Consider the following 22,491-nt stretch of genomic DNA (forward strand, 5'->3'; position numbering starts at 1 on the left):
AAACAAGTATCTTTTCAATTGAGTTACAGTTTGCTCAAATTTATGGACTAATTATATTTTTATAATAATTATTATTATTTATAAGCATTATATACTGCTGTTCAGTATGCAAAGAGAAGATTAACATCTTCTTTGAATTTCAAACAGGTGAGGAACCTCTTACTCCTCTGTCCCAGGTGCCCTCTACATGTAGCTTTTTTGTGAAGAGATCCCGCAGAGATGTGTAATATATGGTCTCCTATCAGGGCTGTCATGTTAATAAGCAGGTAATGCCGGACCAGATTTTGTTTTAATATCATTTTTTAAAAAAGGCCAACCTTGCCCTTGGGCTTCCTTTCCACAGGAGGATGAATATTCCTTACCGCTGCGATTATGGGGGGAACCGATGACCATGTCCTGCCCTGGTATGTTAACTCTGTCCTCCATTTTCTGCTTTCCAGACAAGATGGTGGAGACGATTCGTGGCGTTCCAGCCAATGAACTCAAAGTAAAATGTATGTTGTGTTTATAGTAGTGATTTGCAAAAATAGTTGTAACTTTTTGAATATTTTCATGTTTCAACCACAAACTTGATTTTTCAGGATGGAGGTTAAGTGTTACCAGTGATGGACATTTAGATGGATCCTTTTAAAATGTTCTCCAGCTATTAAAACACATTTTGCTAAAATTTCTTGTGTTACAACTGTTGCAGTGTCTGGGACATGGCAACCTTTGTCACCAGCCTGCAGCAGCTGCAGGCTGACTTTTAATGAGTCTTTTGGTGAGCTGACCCTCATGCACCTTACAAAGACTTGTGTGTGGAGATCAAGGTATGATGAGGCCCTCTTGTGGTCAAACATGGAAACTGAACTATAGATTTGCTTCTGATTGTGTCTTGTGTTGCAGGATGGGGAGTATTTACTCTCTCTTCAGTGGGAAGATTTTGAACTGGGAGCATCTTGTCCTCCAGTACCAAAGCCTGACCTCACCACAGGAAGAGCTGCACCCTCTACTGACGGCAACGAAGCTCCACAACTTCAGTTCCCTCAATTGCCAATATTTTCAGAGTTCCAAGAATCGCAGTCGACACAAAGTCCCGGGTTTGTGGCTCCGTTGCCCTTTTCCTTTGTTGCTGCAGATTTATCTGAAAACCAAAAGATGCCTGAAAATCAGAACCCTCCTTTCCTGCCCAACTTCTGTTTGTTTCCTGGATCTGAATCACCAGCACATCCCACTATAGATGGAAATAGACACACATGTCATCTCCAGTTACCTCAGACACCACTGTCTCAGTATCCAATTCCACTTTTCCAAGAATTCCCCATGATGACTGGAGTTTTTCTGCCAACAACAACCCCCTTACCACTTCCTGCAACAAGCGCAGGGGGTGATGTGACCACACCTACTCCAACAGGGAGTGAAGAGCCTTCCCTGTAGACAGAGTTTCCAATGCCGTTTCAGTATCCCTTCGTACCGTTTTCTAAATACCCACAATCTCCACAGGAACAAACTGCAGACAATGCAGAATCAAAACCACAGTACCTCCATCCTCAGGTCTTCCAGATCCCCATGTTGTATCCTTTCCGTCATCTTTCCCAGTTACAAAATGCTCCTGCTCCAGTGACCTCCACTGACCTGCCTCTTTCTGAAAAGCCTTTATACCAACAACACCCTTTTATACCCGTATATGTGGTTCCCAACCAAATCCTCCCAATCGCAAACCAAGGATTTGGTTCATCCTCCAGCAATGACTTCTTCACACCGAGCTCCATCAGGTCAGCAGGAGCATCAACCCTTCTACCATGCCATGCAGCCATTTTACCCCTTTCTCTCTGATCAAAGTCAAACTGCGCCAACAAACATTTGACCAGGGTTCTGATGGGCGGCAGAACGTCTCAGAGCATCATGGATCGGTTTACTGTCACCTCTGCTGACTACTAAACTACTGAATAAAAGTTTGAGATCAGACAACTTGCAAGAAATTAAAAACAAAATTTACTTTCCTCTGGAAAATAAAGACTGAAGATACATTTTCTACTAACCTTGTTTTTGTTTTGTTTTTTAAATAGAAATCCTTGTATTTTCTAAAGTGAACTTTTGCTTGCTTTGTTGTATTGGCAAGATATCCCAAAATTATTTTTTATATATAAAAGTACATCTATAATTGTACTGGAAAAAATTCATTCCAAAGTCAAATTTGAATAAAGTTCATCTATATTGGCACCAGTGCACAACAGATGTCATCTCAATGGCCAAACTGATCCAGTTTATATTCAAACTGCTGATTGTTGGTCAGCAGATGGTCATTGACACTTTCTGCAGAGAAGGGGAAACTACAAAAGGTCAATACTAAACCAGTGTAGGCTTCCTGGACGCCGCAGGTGTTCATTCACATAATGTTGATACTGTAAGTCATGCAAAACAAACACAAGTACTAATGTACATGATGCTGTACTGACATGTTTTAGCTGTAATTAAGATTAAGGTTTATGTCATTTTCACAAGTTTCTGGGTTGCTGAGCTTTTTGACTTTCTAATTTTTTGCAAATTACTCAACTATCAAAGCAGTTGATAGTTTATATACGAGTACTGCTCCATATATTTAACCCTTTGTACTTCTGTGTTGCTGATTTAGGTTATAACTTTAAAATCCAAATAAGCAAACTGGACAGAAAAGTTAAGATTGTTCAAAAGACCAAATGAAATGATGCTCTAAAGCCAAGCCCTTGCTTTTAATTGCTCACTTGAAAGGATACATTTTAAAAGCAACAATTTCTTTGTGTGTTAATGTTTTTATTTAGTTTTACCTCTGAGCCACCGTATTTATTCTCTGATTATTTTTTGTCTCACCAGGTGGCATTTGATCTTCCATGTGGAATATCATTCTAATAATGGTAGCATAAAAATGTTACTCCAACGTTTTTATTCTAATTAAGTGGAATGTATTTTCTTCCGATGTTTACTCAAATTTGTAATCCCGGAAAACAACCTGAAGGAATTCATATTTAATACCACAAAGCAGCAATACATCTTGTGAGCTTTCTCATAAAGTTAGTTTGAGGTAGTTTCACGTGTTTTAAAACTCTTTTGAAATCCAATGGCAACTTGAAAAAGTGCAACACCTGATATTTAATCTGTTAGAAAAATTAGGTATTCCAGAGCTATCTCTATTCATTACCTTCATTTGTAATGTTTCTATTTCCTTCTTTGTATCTCTTCACTGGTATTTATTGTGACAATTTATTACCTTCATCTGAATGTATGATTTACTTTGTAACACGGTAAGAATGTTGAAGAAAAGAAACTTGACTGTAACAATACTGATGAAAGCACATCCTGTAAACCTGCTCGCTGAGTTGCTCACCTTGGTGATTCATTAGGGATTATATGGCAAGCCATTTACTCATATAATACATAGACTTCACTGTTTCAACTGTTCAGAATAGCAATGTTTTAGCTACCTCAAGCATGTTCTGTGTAAGAGAAATGTCACTTTCCTATTCATATTTATTGGGCATTTACTATATATTGGTATAAAATTTTTAGCATTTTATGGCTCTACTTTTAAAGTTTTTTTTTTTTAAATAAATGCATGTTGCATTTAATCAATCAACAAATAGTTTGAGAGCATACGTGGTTAGGTCAGTACCGACCAAGATGTTACATTTTTCTTTATGTACCGCACATATTGGCTTGCCACCCAAAAAACATTTAGAAAAAACAGCATTACTGTTGGAGAATATCTCCGACCCCTTGCATAAAGCTGTTACTAAGCTGGATAATTCCTTCAGGGACAAACATCATGTCAACAAAGGTCCATGTTTACAGTTGCACAGTTTTTCTTTATTTCAAATGACATCACAATTATTTTTTGCATGTTTTCATTGTAAAAATCCTGTACGCAAAAATATACAGGATTTTGTCCATTTGTTAAAATGACTGCACTGTTTTTTTTTTTTTTTTTTACCAGAATATGCTATTCTTTAATAACTATACAGTATTATTTTCTTATGTTGTAACTTTGCCCATATTGCATAGTTTATATTTTTTCTATTTATTCACTGTTTTGAGTATGCATGCGAATATTTAACTTTGACTTAATGCTAGTTGTACTTTCCTCTTTTCTATTTTAAAAACATCAGAACTTCTTGCTGCAGTTTGTAAGCATTTTACAATATTTCCACAGCTTGTCGGCGGATTTCCTGCCTCGCCTTCCTGAAATAAAGGTCTGACTTTTTTTTATTTTTACTTTTATTTTTTTAGCGTATGGGTACTGCGTGACGTCACGATGCAAAGGGCGTATTGACGCAGAAAAAAAAAGTAATTGCAGCTGGGCTGATTATGCGTGACAACTGCTTGCCATACCCTGACGCCGAGCACGCTATTTGACGTCACCGCGGGAGTGTCGGCCATCGGGAGAAATGAACGGTCATCAACACAGCCGTCTCAGCGCCCATGTAAGTTGAAGCCTTTAAAATGCACTTTTATTGTGTAACGAACTGCTTTATGAATGAAATGCCTTTCCATATGCTGTCGCCCCCCCCCCCGGGCGGATAGGGTAAAAGTGGATTTGCGGTGTTTACCCTGCTGTCGCTCCCGCCTGGCGGTGTGCCATTTTCTTTTCTTTTTTTTTTTTTGCCTGTAGCTAACCATGGCTGAAGCCGAGGCGATGCGTGTGTGTTTTTTTTAGCCGGGGAGCTGACAGGCTGGGTGGACATGCGGCGAGTAAAGCGCCCGATCTGCCACCCCGGAGATCCAAGATGGGCGGTGTTAAGTGCGTTTAAATGTGATTAAGGGAGGCGGAATTAATGCTTATGGTAACAACTTGAGAAGGTTTAACTTTCGCAAACACACCCAGGCCACGTTCAGTTGTTACTGTTTGAAAACAGTCGTTCGTCTTTTTGTGTTGTGATTAAGTTAGCGCTCCCAAAGTGTTGAATGAGGAGCTTGAAGTAGCAGAGAGGAAGGTGTGATGCGGGGACGCTTGTGGGAGTATGTGACAGATGGCAACTCAATACCTCCCATCTAAACGGGGTTTCGAGATTTCAACACCTGCGAGGACCGTTTTTGGCCACTGCCTCGGTTTGCAGCGTTCCTGAAAAATAATGGGAGTTGTTTTACATCCCAATGTGTATTTAACTCCATATTTATGACTCATAAATATGGCGTTGATTCAAATCTTTAGGATATGTTAAAAATGGTCAGACATAAGTGTTGTAATAGAGCTGCTGCACTGATGCAGAGATGTAACTGCTTTGCAAAGGAAAGCGACTTTACTTCAGGAGGATCACGTTACAGTGTGACGATAATTTAATTTCTGCATTCAAATCATGTCAAGGTAGTCAGTGAAACCGAATACGAGAGTGAAACTAAGAAACCAGCTTTATATATTTACACAGCAACACCAGTAAGGGATGAGCTGCAGGACTGTTGGCATAGAAACTACATGTGCTCACCTTTGTTTGTGCAGTTTTTTTTTACATTAAGTGATTAGTAATTAATAAAGGCGTGTGTTTAGTCTGCTGGATAAAAAAAAGGCAGCTGTTGTAAATCATTTATTCTGGTTTTGCTGCTCTCATGAAGGTCTTACGTCCTCGCCCCGCACAGACGCACCGGTGTGCGCTCTCATATAAAATAAACGCCCTCCAGCGCACCACGTTAGCTTCCATTGCTACATATCAGTTGCACAGTCAAGCCGTATAAGTTGAAACAACGACGTCTTGGATTGAAACAAAACAAAGGGTAGAAAAACAACATAAGACACATACAAATGATACAGTTATTCTGCGAAAATTGTTCACAGTTTAGTGTTTTTAAAGGGCCCGGCCTGCGACCAATGGCTAGCAAGGTGCTAATGTCACTCAGTTATTACCTTGAGCTATTGGCAGACCTCAGAGTACTGACTGTAGTTTAACAGCTACACTCGCAAAACCTGCCGCACATCACAGTAAGGTAGTCACTAGATAAAACGTCCTGTTTTTATGGTTATAACAGGGAAAGTGCATGTGAAGACGCCAGATGCACCTGTAACCTGGTTGGCTGTTATTGAACTAGCAGCTATTTAAACTGTCACAGCTGTGGGTTTGCATAGCACTCTACTTTCTTGTAAAAATCAGTTAAACTGGCTTTAAATCATTTAGATTAGTAAAACATTAATTATTAGCTTTAAAATCTCACTCCTCCAGAACAACTTGTCAGTTGGTTTTGCTCATGTTTCTTGATATTTCTTGGTGTTTTTTAAATTTTTTTTATTTTATCAGATTTGTTTCTAAATCAAAGTCAAAATCCATTAAAAAATAATCTGTGCTATTGCCAGCGGATTAGCTTGATTGTTCTGGCACGTGTGAGGTTGCTGGCCAAAATTCACACAAAGCAGAATTAGCTTTTCTGTCTCTTTCAGTGTGATTGGATTTTGTGAATTTCTGCTGCTGAAATTCATGCTTTATTGCTTGACTGTGTTTTTAATCAGTGTAAATTAAAGAATATGCACAACTATAAGTAATTGTATATCGGTTTGCATAAAACTCCTTTAATATACAATAGCTACAAAATCTTTCATCCCAAAAACAAGCTTGTAAGCACACAAGTTAAAAGGCAGCTATAGTTTTGAGTTTGGTTAATTATATCTTTCTTTATGTTTCAAATGTAAATGCTTCTGAGTCAGCTCTTTATGTCAGTCGTCTCCTCTCCTTCTTGTCATAAATCTACAGGGGGAGTTTTATATTTTGTCTGTCAACAAAATTTAGACCCTTAGCCCCAAAAAATAAATATGTGTTTTTACAAAGTTTATGTTGAAATAAATTAGTAAAATTTTATATGGTCAGTGGAAACACTTCATTAAAGGAAAGGCAGTCCTCTGCTTTCCGTATCCCCTCACAGATGATGTAATGCTCTTGTCAAAGGTTTAGTTTGGAGATTTTATTGAGTAAATGTAGACTAGTTTTCAGGGTTTATGTTCCAGGATGCAGATTAAAGCAATCACAACCGCACAGGATTGTAAATCATTCACCCATTTGATTGGAGCTGCTGCAGAGGCTGTGTGTGTGTAGATGTGAGTTACAAGATGGTCGCAGTTCACTTAAAATCTATTCTATCTACACATTTTCAGATAGTTTGTGCATTTTAAAGCATAGCAGCTACAAAACAAGCTGAGTTTAATGCAGTCTGAGTCAGATTTCACGGTTTTATTTGCATTCTGGGCTTCGCTGCCGTTGTTACCGGATCTGTGTGTCCTCAGACCTGAGATGCTCCTCAATCAGACGGGAACCAGGTCTGAGTCAGGGAGTGAAATCAGATAAACGTCCTGGCAAAGACAGAGGATCGGCAAAAACCATGTAGTTACATATAAAGGTTTTGAGATGTTAAATCGGGGAGAAAAAATGTACATAAACCATATTGTGTCTGCTAATACCTCCAGATCGTCTCCATTCTTGTGCCTCTTGTGATGTCATTAACAGAAATGCACTCAATAAAATCTGTGTATTTTAAGAACTCTTGCAGTGGAAATTTATACATTATTAACTGTTTATGTATTGTCTGTCTATGTTTGTTAGTACATAAAATGGACGGCTGGATGGTTTCTTTAACCTCAGCTTCAACACAGAATAGTTTATAACATCACAGCAACACAGCAAAACAGTTTGGTTTCCATACCACCAGCAAATAGTTAATGTCTTGTGAGCATCCTCATGGGTCATTTATGCACTATTAATTAACATTTCACAGTTAATTACTCTAAATGTCCTCTGAGGCCCGCTCTCTGCAAAATGAAACAGAATGAAACGGATTAGGTTCTTTAATGTGAGGTGAGCTTTACCCTGTGGGGATTTAAAATTAAACCTGAACTTCCTTTTTTCCAGGCAATGAGGTCAAATTAGGGCCATCACTTTAACATAATGGTGATAAAGTTGTTGACTGTTCTTTCGATGCAGCTTTCAGACTAGCAGTGTGTTTTAGAAGTTCCTGATTTAAATGTTAAATGTATTAAGCGTGTAGCGCATTAAACAAACAAACAAAAAAAAAAGCTTTAAAATGTTTTATATACTTAAAGCACACACAATCACATTTCTCACATCAACTATTTACTGAGTGCACTCTGCTTTTTTTAATTTTTTGTCTTTCTCTTGTTTTGCAGCATGTGATTTTTCTAAATTTCCACGGAAGCTGTGGGTTAAAGTTCAAGAGCTATTTTATTTGGAAAAGTCACCCAGAGGAAGCCTGGCCGGAAATCGGCTTGGATTGCTAAGCATTTTATTCCCCTGTGTTCATAAAAGCACAGATCTGCTGCAAATGACCACATGTGAAGGTAAGTTGCTCTTACAGCTGTCTTTATTCAACTTATGCATTATGATCTTATATATTTATAATAAGTATATTTGAGTAATCTTCACTTGCAATCAAACGCTGGACAATAGAAGTTAAAATAATCCCTAAATGATGGCGTTAATAGGAAGGATTTGACATGGAAAGCAGCCTTTGTTGAAAGTCTAACACAAGTAAAATGTTAGCTCACTTGCACAGGACGCTGCAGCCGGTGTGACATCGGAGCGCTGCGTCCGCAGAGTGACAGGTGAATACTGGTTGACCTACTTTAGACTTCAGCCTGAAGGAGTCAGATGTCATTGTGTTCTCTCTGCAGATGCAGGATATGGTTCCACATCTGTGTGGAGCGTTTATTATCGCTTGGCTTTGATTTGGAGCTTACAATTTTGTATTCAGTGTTGTTACGTTAAGTACTGTATGCGCTCACAAGAGTATGTGTGTATTAACGAACCTGATGAAAGTTACTGTGTATCATAGATAAGCTTTTCAGAAAATTAAACAAATATTTTTTATGTTTTGGTCAAGACAGTCAAGATGATGGCCATTGACCTTACAGTGTTTTAGCAGTCAGTCACTGATAGCCTCCAGATGGATGGTTAAGCCGCAAAAGGTCAGACACTGGCTTTCAGAGTGCTGCATGCTGGAATATTAGGTGAAAGTTAAGTTAATTGAAAAACTGTTGTAGTAAAGGATGCACAAGCAACAGGTTTAAACACATTTTCCTTCCACTCAACTTTCCACCAATGTACTCAGACACAGTCATCTTCTATAGCAATTAACTTCCTACTAGTGTAGGAAGTCAGTGTCTGTAGCATAGCTTAGCATGAAGCTTCATTTCTTTGAAAATAGTTATTCTTCTGATGCAATGATCCAATTGTCAGAGAAGCTGACAGTTGGGTTTTCATTAGCTGTTGTCCATAAATTAAGTAAAAATGACCAGAAATAAAAGATTTAAATATGTTATCCAGTATTTATACAATAAACAAATTTCACTTTTAAAATTTAATTTTAGAACTTAATTAGATTTGAGTGATGATGCACCTGTAGATGAAGCATTTTTTCTCGTAGGATTCATATGATAACTGGAAGCCCTGTTATACAAGTCAGAGTGATGCATCGCCACAACAACCTGCATGCAGCTTTCAGGGGCTCCATGCTGTTCAACACAAGCAGCATATCATAACTGAACGCTGGTTTGCTTTATTGCTGCCAAACATCAACTTTAAGAGAATGTGGTTGAATTATTTGAATTTGTTTACGCCGACAGCTTCGCTCGGTTGGAGTTTTCATTTGTGCTCAAGTGTTGTTGAATTACGCATCAGTAGTGAGAACGCCAATAACAAGGTGAAGCAACCTTTGGATGCATCATGCATGGTTCAGTTAGAGAGAGTGTGCATATCTACAAACACCTCAGTGCTGTGGGATCTATCAGCAGAACCTGCATCAAATGAGTCACAGCTCAACACGAGTGGATTGGTTTTTTTTTGTTTTGTTTCTGGAAGAGCAATTGCTCTCTTGGCTTGTTAAGTGATACTTCATGGTTGTGCTGACTCAGAGGATTGTTTTTCTGGTTTTCTGGAAAGCAGTCTGTGTCCTAGGTAGAGAGAACCTATCACGTAAAGTTTGCTGTGCCTTTTTTCAGACTATGTGAAGCATGCAGTGTACATTATCCTCTAACACACCCTTTCAGGGTGATTCAAGATCATGCCTACAAACGAGGCTAACGCTGCAATTATGTGATTAAGAAGGCGTTCTGTGCACACAAAACATCCTTTTATGTTCACTGCTCGGTTCGCATCCACAAGAGGACTGTCTTTGCTTTCAATTTGCTTTAATACAAGCTTGCAGAGGCAAAATCAGCTGCATGATATTAAGAAAACGTGTAATTCCAATAATATTGACTACAATTAAGTCTGTTTCCCAACCCTGGTCTTCAAGCACTGAATTACGTCACGTTTTCCTGACTGTTTTTCTGTCTTTCATCTGCATCATTATCTCCTCATTATCTGTTAGGAGCTTTCTCTTCACAGCCACAGTAAACACAGATTAAATGTCACGTCAAGTCACTGAAAACCCATCGTTCAGGCCGATATTTCAAAATCTCACCATGCGACTCAAGATAATGTGCAACTTTAGTTAGAGTTATTCATATTTTTAGCAGTAATAAATTAGCAGTAATAAATTAGATGCCTCATTGATATTCCAATATTCCTTAAAGCATTTTTTAAATTGTGTGTAGCCTTAAGGCATAATCTTCAAATGTCTAAGAAGTTTGAAGTTATCCGTCGCAAAGCCAGTTTTAGATCACATTCTGTTGGAAAACCCGACTGCTTCAGCCATTTGTCACCATCAGGTAAAACAGGATCAATTGTTTGAGTAGTTTCAGCTCCTCCTGGTATTGATATCAATCAAAGCAGAAAGGCCTGAGCTTTTCACATGTGGATATTAGAAATATTTTTTAGCCAAAGATGCATCCTTTGCAACAAATTATCAAACACACTAAAGAAATGCTATATTTTTGCATTTTAGGCAATACAATGCTATTTTTTTATTTTATTTAAAAGAGGACGTTAATAGTTTATATATATTTTGTATGTTTTTCTAATATTATATAAAATATACTTAATTGGTTAAATTGAAAGTCTGCAGAAAATACCAATTTATTTTATTCGATTAATAGATGAATCTAAAATGATTGTTAGTTTGCAGCCCTATAATAGATCCAAAGATAAATCCATATTCCTCTTGTTAAAAGCAGTGATGGAGTTTGTAATAAAATTATGAACCTTGTAAAAAAAAAGGATCTAAAATTAACCTACATAAATTTCTGTCCCTTACTTAGTCTTGAGCTGAAATAACTCGCCGTGTTCTTTGAGTTTTTTGTTTCAGAATGAATAAATAAAAAAATAAGTGAATGAATTGTTTTTAAGGTGAATGGCTCATAACTCAGTTGTGAATCAATAATTATTCCAGGCTCAGCATCGTCACCCTGCGTGTGTCCTGAGCTCCTCAAAGCTGCAGCCGCTATGTTTTCATGTTTGTTTTAAGAGCTGTAAGTGCCGCTCCGATGACTTGTTCATGTTTTCATGTCGTTTTATGTGAACATCACGAGGCTGATTAAGCAGGAATAAACTCTTAACATTTTAAGCATCAGGTCTGCCGGGGTCGTTAGTGCCGTCATGTGGCCAGCTGCTTTGAAGTGGTTTGCTCCGACACTCTCATGTATCCGTTGCTGCCGTTCATTAAAGAGTGGAGGCTTTCATGAGTCAGTTTTTACCTTTCTGTTGCATGAAGGATCTATTTTTGTCTGTTTGTGCTTCATTTAGCTTGTCCTGAGTTGTGAGTCAGAAGAGAAGAGGCTGGGCTGATGGTAAGCTCTGCCACACTCTCTCCTTCTTGAATCCTTTCTGAGCGTGTCGTTACATCTTGATAAAGAGAATCAAATTGTTATAAACTGAAAGTGACACAAAGAATCGAAATGCTTGGACTGAACCTTCATATTACAGGTTTTAGCCGTGTTAGGTAGGCGATGCAGAGAGGAGGCCGCTGTGGATGGAGGAGGCCTGGATCACAGTCAATTTCCATTTTGTATTTCATTTAGAGCACAGTTTTCATTATTTAGTTTTTATTTTACACTCTGTTGTCTCTTATCATCTAAGCAATTAGTTATTTGCTCATTAGTTATTAGTTAATGTATTCATTGAATACTTTTTGAAATGTGTCCATTTATTCTCTAACATAATTGGGCTTGATGTTTGTAGAATTAGTAGAAAAGAGAAGACGCAAATAGAAAACTATAGTAAACATTTCAGAAACTATTCACAAGATTTTTTACTATCTAGAATTTGAATTTTATGCATTTCTGGGTTGACACTTTTAAGACATGCCACATTGTTTTTAACAAAAGTCGGAACTGGCTCTCAAAATTGTGCAAACTGGTTAAAATGTCAGCTTTATGTGATATAAGACCTCAGTTATTAATTTCAAAACCTTTATCATATTTCAATATGACAATTATTTAAATGAAAATCAAACAAAAATAAAAAAGCTGCAGCAATCCCTGTGCAAACCCTTATATTGATATTTGGTTGAACCTTTGTTGAATTTCAGACTTATTGAATTGAAACCACATTGAAAAATCACTGAAAGAACACCAAACCAACAGTGAAACATGGTAGTGGCAGCATCATGCCGTGGTTTTATGTCTTTTTTTTTTGGATTAGTGAGTTTTTTCAACAGAAGAATGACTTTAAGAGAAGGATATTAAAGTTTTTGATCGGCCTAGCCAGAGTCTAGAAGTGATTTCAGGATCTTGTTTACAGTATTTTGACAGTTGTTACACATGAACAGGAACATTTTTACAGAAACGTAAAAAGCAGGATATTCTTATAATGAGATGCAAAACTCGTTAAAACAAGAATCTTTCTCGTTAACAAGAAAATTTCTAGCAATGCTATGATCTCCTCGCACTGTTTCTGCAAGGCAACTCCTAAAATCCCAAGAGATGTTGCTGTTTTACTGTTACGACCCTTCTTACTTAAAAGAGAAGATATTTCGGTTTTAATGAGATATAAATCTCGTCGTTACAAGTTTACAAAATCTCGTTAAAACTAGAAGGCTTTGTAGTTTTAACGAGTTTGGTTCTCGTTAAACGAGAAAGTTTTCACTTTAAAGGAGTTGCTGCTCCTGAACTTATTTTCAAGCTCTAGTCTGTTAAAGACAGTAAATTTGACCAAAGACTAAATTCTCAAAAGCGCATTATTTAAGCCTTTGATGTTTTTAACAGTTTGACAATACTTTGTCTTTCAGTTCATTGGCTCTGAAAGTATTTATTATGGTCTCATTTTTTTTCATCCAAAAAGCCTGACATTTTAACAGAGTTAAACACATTTTTCAAATCCATTGTTCTGAGCATTCCTCTTTTTTTTCCTGACATAATAAATAGTAATTCTGGATCAAATTTGAAATAAACACGTTAAATGAAAGTGCATGCATGTGGTCATGCCATGTCAACCCAGTTTTTATTGTTTTTTTTGTTGTTTTTTTCTCTTCACATTGTGCTTCTGCTTTTTATGTTCCTGACAGCCGCATGTCATAATGCGTTTTATTTTCCTTTTTGTGGTAGACAAGCATGACATTGAGCCGAGCCACAGATGCATGCCCACTCTAAAGCACCAGCTGAGCGGCATCCCCTCTGCTTCCTGGCTTGCACCCGGCCTCTCAGAGGGGGGTGTGGACGGGGCGTAGCTAGTCCCCTGCAGCCCCCTGCATAGCGGCTCGCTGTGAAACTGGAGGGGTCTGATGGATCAGGGTAGTAGTGAGCAGAGTCCAGAGGAGCCGGACGCAGGAGGCCGAGCGGAGCCGGAGGTCGGCAGGAGGGCGTCGGAGTCAGAGCACGGCTTGTCCAAAATCACCCATAATGCCCTGGAGAACATGGGAGCGTTGGGGCACGGCCTGAAGCAGCTTTTCCAGCCTCAGCGCCGACGCTCCTCCGTTTCCCCGCATGACTCCGCCTCAGCCTGCGCGAGCGCCCCTCCCTCCGAGCCCGTCGACCTAGGGTCAGAAGTAGGGGACGTTCCGGGCTCCTTGGCCCCCTCCATGGATTCTGACAATCCTGCCGCTTCCGCCCCTCCCGCAGCTCTGAGCCGGGTTCTCCAGCAGATTCGAGGTCCGCCCATCATGAAACGAGGTACCAGCCTGCAGAGCCGCCGCAGCAAAGCGGGGAGCTCTGGGGAGGCCCCTCAGAAAGGAAGCCCGCAGATCCATCGGCGGAGCACCCACGAGGCCCTGCTTCAGGCAGGACGCCCACGCTCCTCCTCCACCACGGACACGCCCAGCAGTCCTGCGCTGGTGGACGTGCTGCTGACCTCTGGGTACCACTCCACTGAAGAACCTGACAAGGTGGGTGACTCCCTCTGTTCAGCGGGTCCAATTAAGTTACTTTGTTTATACCCAGAGAAGGTTTATTTTGCAGCGGCACAAAGGAGACATTTACAAAAAGTAACAAAACATCAACCGAACCAGAACCACTGTAAAAATCAAATTCAAATTGGATTGTTAGTCACTGAAAGATTTGAATCTCTGAGAACATCGATGCGGCTTCAGTTTGTTTATTTCAGTAACAGTTGCAGAAACGAAGCTGTTTGAAATGCATCAATCTGTCCCATGCAGCTGCAGACATTCAGATGTGGTCCAAAACTTCAGAGGATCAATAACAAGGATTACATTCTTCAAATTCCAAATATATTCAAATACAGTGCCTTGAAAACGTATCCATACCCCATGAACTATTTGTACATTTTAGCCACATGTTGTAATTTTTCTTCCACTTGAATCCTCAATAAAATACATTGATGCTGTAACTGTGGAAAATATTTCAGACTGCAAACACTTTTCCAAGGCACTAAATATAATAAAGAAATGAATGCAGAAATTAATTTAAAATTATTTTGCTATTCTTTGGAAAAAAAAAGACACAATATAGCTGTTGCCAGAGACCAAGCAGATGTTTAATTCAAACATGGGTTTTTATTTACCACAAAAGTATGAAAAATAATCAGCAACACCAACACTTTTACAGGCAAGTCAAAAGAAGAGGTGAACTCAATAACAATAAAATATTGGCATTGATTTAAGGTCAACATAATTTTAACCTTTGATGTGTCCACTCCATATAAACATTAAGGTTTGATGGAAAATAAAATAAACAAGCTCTTAGTGTGCTTAGGATTTAAATCCTAAAGCGTTCCTAGAAGATTTGCCCTCTGAGTATAAAACAGTCAGATTGGCTTTGAAAGAGTGTGTTCATTGAGGAAGCAGCAAATGGATTGTATTCAGCTTTTATTTGTTGTTATTATTATAAAAATAAAAGGTTAGAGGTGACTCATGCTCAAGCGAACTGGGAAATCATGTTAAAAGTCTCCCGTTGTGTCCTGGATGCTGCGCTGAGTGGGGAGATGAGCTGTCAGTGTTGGAAGGTCAGAGATTGCCTTTGACTGGTTTGTCACTATGTGCTTTAAGCCGCGCTAAATTTAGCTTTTGCCGTCTCTCGGTGTACTTCAGGTCAGAGAAAGCTCGCCGGGGTAAACAAACTAACGTTTCGCTTCGGGCCTCGCTGAACGTTCGAATGGGGGAAATAATACCAGAGAGAAACTGACTTGGATTTAACTGACAGCTTACATAAAAATGTTAATTATTTTCATTTCCACAAAACATTTTGGACTACAGGACGCATTTTGTTTCAGCCGCACAGAGACATTTATTATTTATTAAACATGGAGGAAGTGTTTTGGTCAGATTTTGGCCGTATCTCGTTTGTGCAAATGAGAAAAGTCTTTGTTAGGATCAGAATAATGTTTAACTGATGAGTTATCAATCTGGGAAGTTCTGATCTCGGCGGCAGAAGCCGGGCGTTTTCACATTGTGTGGTACCAGACCGCGCCGTTGTGCAGCCGGACCGAAGCCCAGGAGAACTTCACCAATCTCTGTTTAGTTACCTACTGAGACAAAACCCCTCAAAGGTTGCCGTTTACAGCTAGAAAATAATTCAGAGATTTGAAACATGCTCAGTGTTAGAGGGCTAAGAAGAAGTACATTATTAATTACTTCTATGCACTGGCTTCCAGACAGTGACTTTGTTTTGTTTTTCTTTAAGCTACAACATTATTCATAACAAAAAGATTGATTAAAAACATGCAGCATCAAGGCTCCACTCCCAGAATACCACAGAATGAATTGAAGTCATTACAACACAGCAGATAAAAAGATTTTCTTAAGGGAGATTCTCTGAACATTTTGCTTTTAAATTACAGCTTTGCTAGGAAATGGTCAAAAATGGATAATTATAAATAAACCAGAAGAAGCTACAGTATCGTCAATGCAGACCAGTCTGTCCAGGGATTTGCTGGCTGCATTAGTTTTATTTTCCTGCTTTTCAATTAACCATTTATTATACAGCAAATTAGTCATAATTGCTGCTGATTGCCTTTTCACCATTTGTAGTTTCAGCCATTATGTGCCAGAAGACTGATAGCTTGAAATATATTTCTATAATTTATTCATAGTCTGCTTAATGGTCAGGAGATAAAATGAGTCCAATTAATTTTATCTGCCAGCTAGAGGTTGCTTATGTTGTTCATTGTTTTTTTTATCAGGGGGAAACAATCTGTGTTTATGTTCCAAGAGTCAATTTTCCCAGTCGATACTAGAACCAAAATAAAAGCAAATAGAATTTATTAGGTATTCAGAAAACAACATTCCATTAAATGTTATAATATAGGAGATTAAAACATAGTTGTGATTACTTGCAGTGATAATTCAAGAAAATATTTGCTTACATGGTTTCAGTGCCTGCATTAATGGCTTTAATGCAGGAGGAAGAAAATGAAATCGCAATGTTCATAGTTTTGGGGGAAAAGTTCATCATGATGAGAATTGGGATTCAATGTGAGAGATTATCGATGTTTGGGAAATGTTTTGTGTTCTTAACCGTTTTTGAGCTGCTTTGGAATAATATCAATATATTTCAACCTATAAATGCACTTATTGTGTAGCTACACAATTTAATGTAGCTGGAGTTGAAATTGTTTATTTAATAATGTGTATATTATATTTTTAGAGCAGTTTAGTGTTTGTGGGATTCTGTCTGTTTGCAGTAATTTATGTTGTGATCAAAACAAGATTTTCTTATTTATTATATCATTATCCCATCAAATGCCACAAAATATGATGATAAAGTTCATATTGGCCATCCATAATGCCGAGGAGCAAAAAGTCAATTTTACATCATGTTGTTGACCTTTTAGACTGAACCCACTTATGATGGACAGAAATGCTCAAATTGATTAAAACCTAAATGCTTTGCTGTGCATTTTTTTTCTAAAAGGGACAGTTCTTATAGAGGAACATTATGATACAATTGTGGTTGACTTTTTGCCTCTTTGACTATTTCTAATATCAGTCGAGTTAGAGTGGAAAAAATGTCTATGTGCAGACTGAAAAGTTTGTATAAGATTAAATGGTTTAATTAATACCATACAATAAATTTGTGGGAGTTTTTATTCTGAAAAAGACCCAGAAATGTTTTTTTTTAACTCTGGACAATTATTCAATTGCCTGAACAATCTTTTCAACTTGTCACTTTGTTTGAGATTTTTCTCAGTTTTGCCGTTTAGTGTCAGTGATGATGCTGCATTATTTTTATGTTGGAAATCCTTTTGAGCTTGAAGAGTTGCTGTAGATAGATATTTTTTATGCAGTCTGGGATGTGATTTCAGTATTTCAGCTCTGAATGAGTTTGGTAGGAAGGTAAAAAGGATGAGTAAAATTCTCGGTTGTCTTTTTTAAAAGTTGTCCATATTTCTGTCCTTTTATGTTGCTTTTTTTTCTCCTTCCTTTAGTCTTCCTCTTCTTCATTTGTTTCTTCCCTTGGTTTCTCATGTCAGTTTTTCCATCTTTTATAATCCTTCCTTCTTCTTTCTTTATGTTCAGTCTTCCTTTGTTCCTTCTTTCCTTCCTACTTGACTTACTTGTCCTACTTTCTCTCTGAATGCGTCCTTCATTCCTGTCATTTTTCATGTGTCCTCCTTCCTATTTGCTAGTTTGTCTTCTCTTTCTTGTGTTCTATCTTCCTTCCCTATTTGTGTCCTTCCATCCTCTCTTGTTTCAGTTTCTTCTTTCTTTCCTTATTAGAGGAAATTTAGTGCTTTGTTAGTGAGCTTAATGTTTAGTTGTGAAGTTTTCTTAAAAAGAGAGTTTATTTATTTTATGTATGCTTGTTATTTTTCAATAGTTGGATCGGTACGATGGATCAGGCCCGGCGGTGTCACCCAACACCCTGCCTTACGGCGCTGAGGGGTACGACGTGGTTGACAGCACGCCGGACCCCCAGCGCACCAAGCAGGCCATTGCCCAGCTGCAGCAGAAGATCCTGAAGCTCACAGAACAAATCAAGATCGAACAAACGGCTCGGGACGACAACGTGGCAGAGTACTTGAAACTGGCCAACAATGCAGACAAGCAGCAGAGTGCGCGCATCAAGCAGGTGTTTGAGAAGAAGAACCAAAAGTCTGCTCAGACCATCCAGCAGCTGCAGAGGAAACTGGAGCACTACCACCGGAAACTCAGAGAGGTGGAGCACAACGGCATCCCTCGGCAACCCAAAGACGTTTTCCGAGACATGCACCAGGGTCTGAAAGGTGTTGGAGCCAAGGTTAGACCGTCACACTTCTTCCTCAACAAGGGAAACAACTAATTACTCTGTTTTGTTTTTAATCTTGGTTGATTGATGGCACCAATGAGTTCACTGACTTTACTTTGACTCAGTATGCAATAGTATAGAGTCAAACTGGAAGCGCTGATATAACAAAAACAAGGTACTGCACGCCTCATTAGTTTGTCTCTAGTGTTTAAACAGCAAAATGATGAAATATTTTCTTTAAAGCTCTTTACAATAAGAGCCCCAAACATGTTTCTGCTCAGACATTTAAAAATAAGAAGTTAAAGTCTTTGCCACAGCTGAGAATAACTTTACTGTCTTATTGCAGGCTGCAGACAGTAAACAGCCTCTTAAATTTGCAATTTAATCTGCTAGTACTATGAAAATTAATATAAAAACCCTAGAAACTTTGTTTTTGCCTGCCACACAGATGTGTGGTAAAATGCACACTGTACATTTTACCACACATTTCAGATTTTTGTTTGGAAAAACTAAGTTGAAACCATTTTTTTCCCTTTCACCTCACAATTATGTATTGCTTTTTGTTTAATAGATAAATTAATAAAAAAAAAATTTTTTGGCTTGTCATATGAAAATAAATTGCAAAAGTGCTCTTTTCCAAAGCACTACGGTGATTGCTGCATTCATTTGGTATCATCAAACCATCTGAATTCAAAGAAACTATTTTGAAGCTCCTATTTGTTTAATCCAGTTTATGAATGAGACACTGACTTGATCGCTGCTTTCCTCAGGTAACAGGAGGGCTGTCCAGTTTTTCTCAAGCTACTCATTCTGCAGCTGGAGCTGTGGTGTCCAAGCCCAGAGAAATCGCTTCGCTCATCCGGAACAAGTTTGGGAGCGCCGACAACATCGCCGCTCTGAAAGACTCGCTGGAAGAAGCGGCAGGAGAAGAGGGCAGCTATCCGGGGGGGTCACGACCTCTGGGAACAGGACAGTTACAATCCAGCCCCAGGTACGGCAGTGAGGACGACTGCTCGAGCGCGACATCTGGGTCTGCTGGAGCCAACAGCACGCCGGGGGCCCCAGGTGGCCCCCCCAGCTCCAGGGGGAATACTCTCGATAATGCACAAGGTTCAGGGTTTGATGCTTTCCTCCATGAGATCCATGAGCTTCGGGACAACCAGGGTCGACTGGAAGAGTCATTTGAAAATTTAAAATCCCACTATCAGCGGGATTACACCATGATCATGGAGGCTCTGCAGGAAGAACGATACAGGTATGTTTTCACCTGCTAAATTCAGTTTAATGAGGTTAGAACTGAAAGGTTAATGTTTACAGTTTGCCATACAAACTCACAACATTTTGAACTCTTCATGACGTTGCATTTTCAGTTTTCTCTTGATCTCTTTGCTCATATAAACTGTTTCAGTCTTGCTGCTTTTTCCTTCTTTAGTTGCTAGAAACAAAAAATAGGCTTTACTTACTGAGGTTGGAATTTCATGCATTGCCAGGTTGATGTTCCTCTTTATGTCTTCATTCTATTTAAACATTGCAGCCAAAAGCAAGACTAAAACAGTCTCTCACCTAAATGAAGGACTGTGTTGATTTTGCTGCTGATTAAATTTAAATTTCACCTCTATCTGAAAGAGAACTTTGGTCCACTAAACAACAGCCCCGTCGTTTTTCTCTTTAGTCGAGGTAAGACGCTTCGGATATTGTCTCAGGTTCTGGAATAGCTTCGCATAAAGGATGCAACTCCTTCATGTTATGAATACGGCTTGAACTTGAAGTTCTGACTCCACCTGCTGTCCATATTTTGTTCACACTAAACTCTAGAAGAGCTTTACAATCTTCTAAAGGTTGAAGTTATTCTTTTTACTTGTGCACATGTTTCTACAATGTTTTTTTTTTCTTCCACCAAACTTTCTACTAATATGCTTGAATATGGAGTTAAACAACTCAGCAGTGTTCTCTTGATTACCACTATAGCACATTTTCATATCAAAATATTTATTCTATTAGTCTTTTTTAATTAAAATGAATGTTTTTTGATATTCTGATATAACAAGATGCACTGATATTGGTTCTATATATAACATGTTTTGTTCCTAATTATTTTTTTTCCCAGGTGTGAGCGATTAGAAGAACAACTCAATGACTTGACAGAACTGCACCAGAATGAAATCCTGAACCTGAAGCAGGAACTAGCCAGCATGGAGGAGAAGATTGCCTACCAGTCTTATGAAAGGGCCCGAGACATACAGGCAAGCTTCGACTGAATGAACCTCACACCGATGCTTTGCCATTATGCATGTCTGACGCCTCTGATCTCCTCTTCCAGGAGGCGCTGGAGGCTTGTCAGACTCGCATATCCAAGATGGAGCTGCAGCAGCAGCAGCAGCAGGTGGTGCAGCTGGAGGGCCTGGAGAACGCCACGGCACGGACTCTCCTGGGAAAGCTAATCAACATCCTCCTGGCCGTCATGGCTGTCCTCCTGGTGTTTGTGTCCACCGTGGCCAACTGCGTCGTCCCCTTGATGAAAACACGCAGCCGCACGCTTTCCACGCTGCTCCTCGTGATCCTGCTCGCCTTCCTCTGGAGGCACTGGGAGGCTATTTCAGAGTATCTGCATCATTTCCTGCTAAACCCCAGATGACCTGCTGGGAGAAACTAATGAAAGCGATGAAAGGGACTGGGCGCTTCAAGGTCAACGGTTAAAGGGAAGACGTATATACTGAAGGTTGTGTCTTAAACGTCCAGTTGATCATATTTCTCTAAAAGCACTCAGGAGTGTAACAAAGGTTTGTCACTTTACCACTTTGTGAACTTTGTATCCGGGAGAATAAAATTAAGAGCGAGGAGATAAAAGAAAAAAAAAATCCTGGAAGTTGGGCATCGAGTTTGAATCACAGGTGCAATGGAGGCACAAGCACACGCTGCGAGAGTGAAGGGGGCGAATTTGAAGGAGGAGCTGAGAGAACTGCACACTGGATTTCTCTCTTCTGAGTGAATTTGTTTACAAGTGGAAAACCTTGCATTGTTTTTCACCTTAGTTTATATCTGTTGTTTATTCAAATGGTATTGTTTTGAAGTCACTGCTATTTTTAATCCAGCTTGCTCAGTTCTCTTTTTAAACAGTAATGATTTGACGTCGTTCTGCGGTTTTGGTGTCCCAAGGTTTTTTTTTTTGCAAGAAATTTCTCTTCGGTTTTGCGATTGTTTTTTTCTCTTTTTTTTATTTGCTTCCTCCTCTCATCATCTCTGCATTTCAGCTTATGTAACCAAGTCCTCCTTCCAGATCACTTAAGATCGGGTGCCTGCAAATCTGCATCAGTGCTCTGAGATCACATTTGTAACTGAATTAAATAGCTGTGGGTCGTTGAATTGTTTCCTTTTGATGTGTGGAGTCGATCACACTGGTTCCGCCACAAACGGGATGCGACTATCCAGAAATGTGACCCTCTCCTCCAACTGGACTACACTTTTCCTGGTGACTCTTTCACTGCAGAAAGAATAATCTACAAACTGAATTAACATACTTGAAGAGCGGCTGAATTGCTCAAAGACTTAGTGCTTCCGTACTGTTTCTATTAGTGATGATGAAATAGTAACACATTTTAGTTGATTTTTTTTTTTTTTTTTAATAAATTGCTGTTTTGAAAGGCTTCGTTTAAGGTCTAACTTGTATTTGTGTGCAATTGTCAAAAACTCTCTCCCGCAATACAAAAAAAAAAAAAAAACCCTTCTCTCTCTGTTTCTTCTTTTTTTTTTTATTGAACAAATGCATCCAGATTATTTGTCTGAAACGAACACATGGAAGCCTGGAGTTCATTTTCAAACTGCATTTTGATGTACGAGTGAATGATTTGGTCTCTGAGGTCGCATCGGGTGTCAATAGAGAGATTTAAAGGCCTTGTTTAACATATAATTAACAACTAGGACGTCATAAGCCTTGGACTCCGGTGTGATAAAGGTCAAAGGTCATATGTACTCCGACAAGGTCTCGGGTTTTC

At 38.9% G+C, this 22,491-nt stretch overlaps 1 protein-coding gene across 5 annotated transcripts; it reads left to right on the top strand.

The window, feature by feature from the left end:
- Nucleotides 1-4,358: 4,358 nt before the first annotated feature.
- Nucleotides 4,359-22,191, top strand: tmcc1b (transmembrane and coiled-coil domain family 1b). 5 transcript variants are annotated; one of them, XM_055025948.1, is made up of 9 exons: nt 4,359-4,436; nt 8,114-8,284; nt 8,487-8,548; nt 11,628-11,671; nt 13,427-14,202; nt 18,092-18,511; nt 19,270-19,754; nt 20,607-20,742; nt 20,820-22,191. In XM_055025948.1, the coding sequence occupies exons 5-9, from the start codon at nt 13,603-13,605 to the stop codon at nt 21,132-21,134; spliced, it is 1,956 nt and encodes a 651-aa protein (XP_054881923.1). In that variant the 5' UTR covers nt 4,359-4,436; nt 8,114-8,284; nt 8,487-8,548; nt 11,628-11,671; nt 13,427-13,602; the 3' UTR covers nt 21,135-22,191. The 5 variants fall into 5 exon arrangements, with proteins under 5 accessions (XP_054881923.1, XP_054881941.1, XP_054881918.1 ...); XM_055025966.1 differs by having other exon boundaries at nt 13,940-14,202; XM_055025943.1 differs by lacking the exon at nt 8,487-8,548.
- Nucleotides 22,192-22,491: the final 300 nt, after the last annotated feature.

This window comes from Poeciliopsis prolifica, unplaced genomic scaffold (assembly GCF_027474105.1).
Source record: "Poeciliopsis prolifica strain line A6 unplaced genomic scaffold, Auburn_PproV2 SCAFFOLD003, whole genome shotgun sequence".
Taxonomy (NCBI): domain Eukaryota; kingdom Metazoa; phylum Chordata; class Actinopteri; order Cyprinodontiformes; family Poeciliidae; genus Poeciliopsis; species Poeciliopsis prolifica.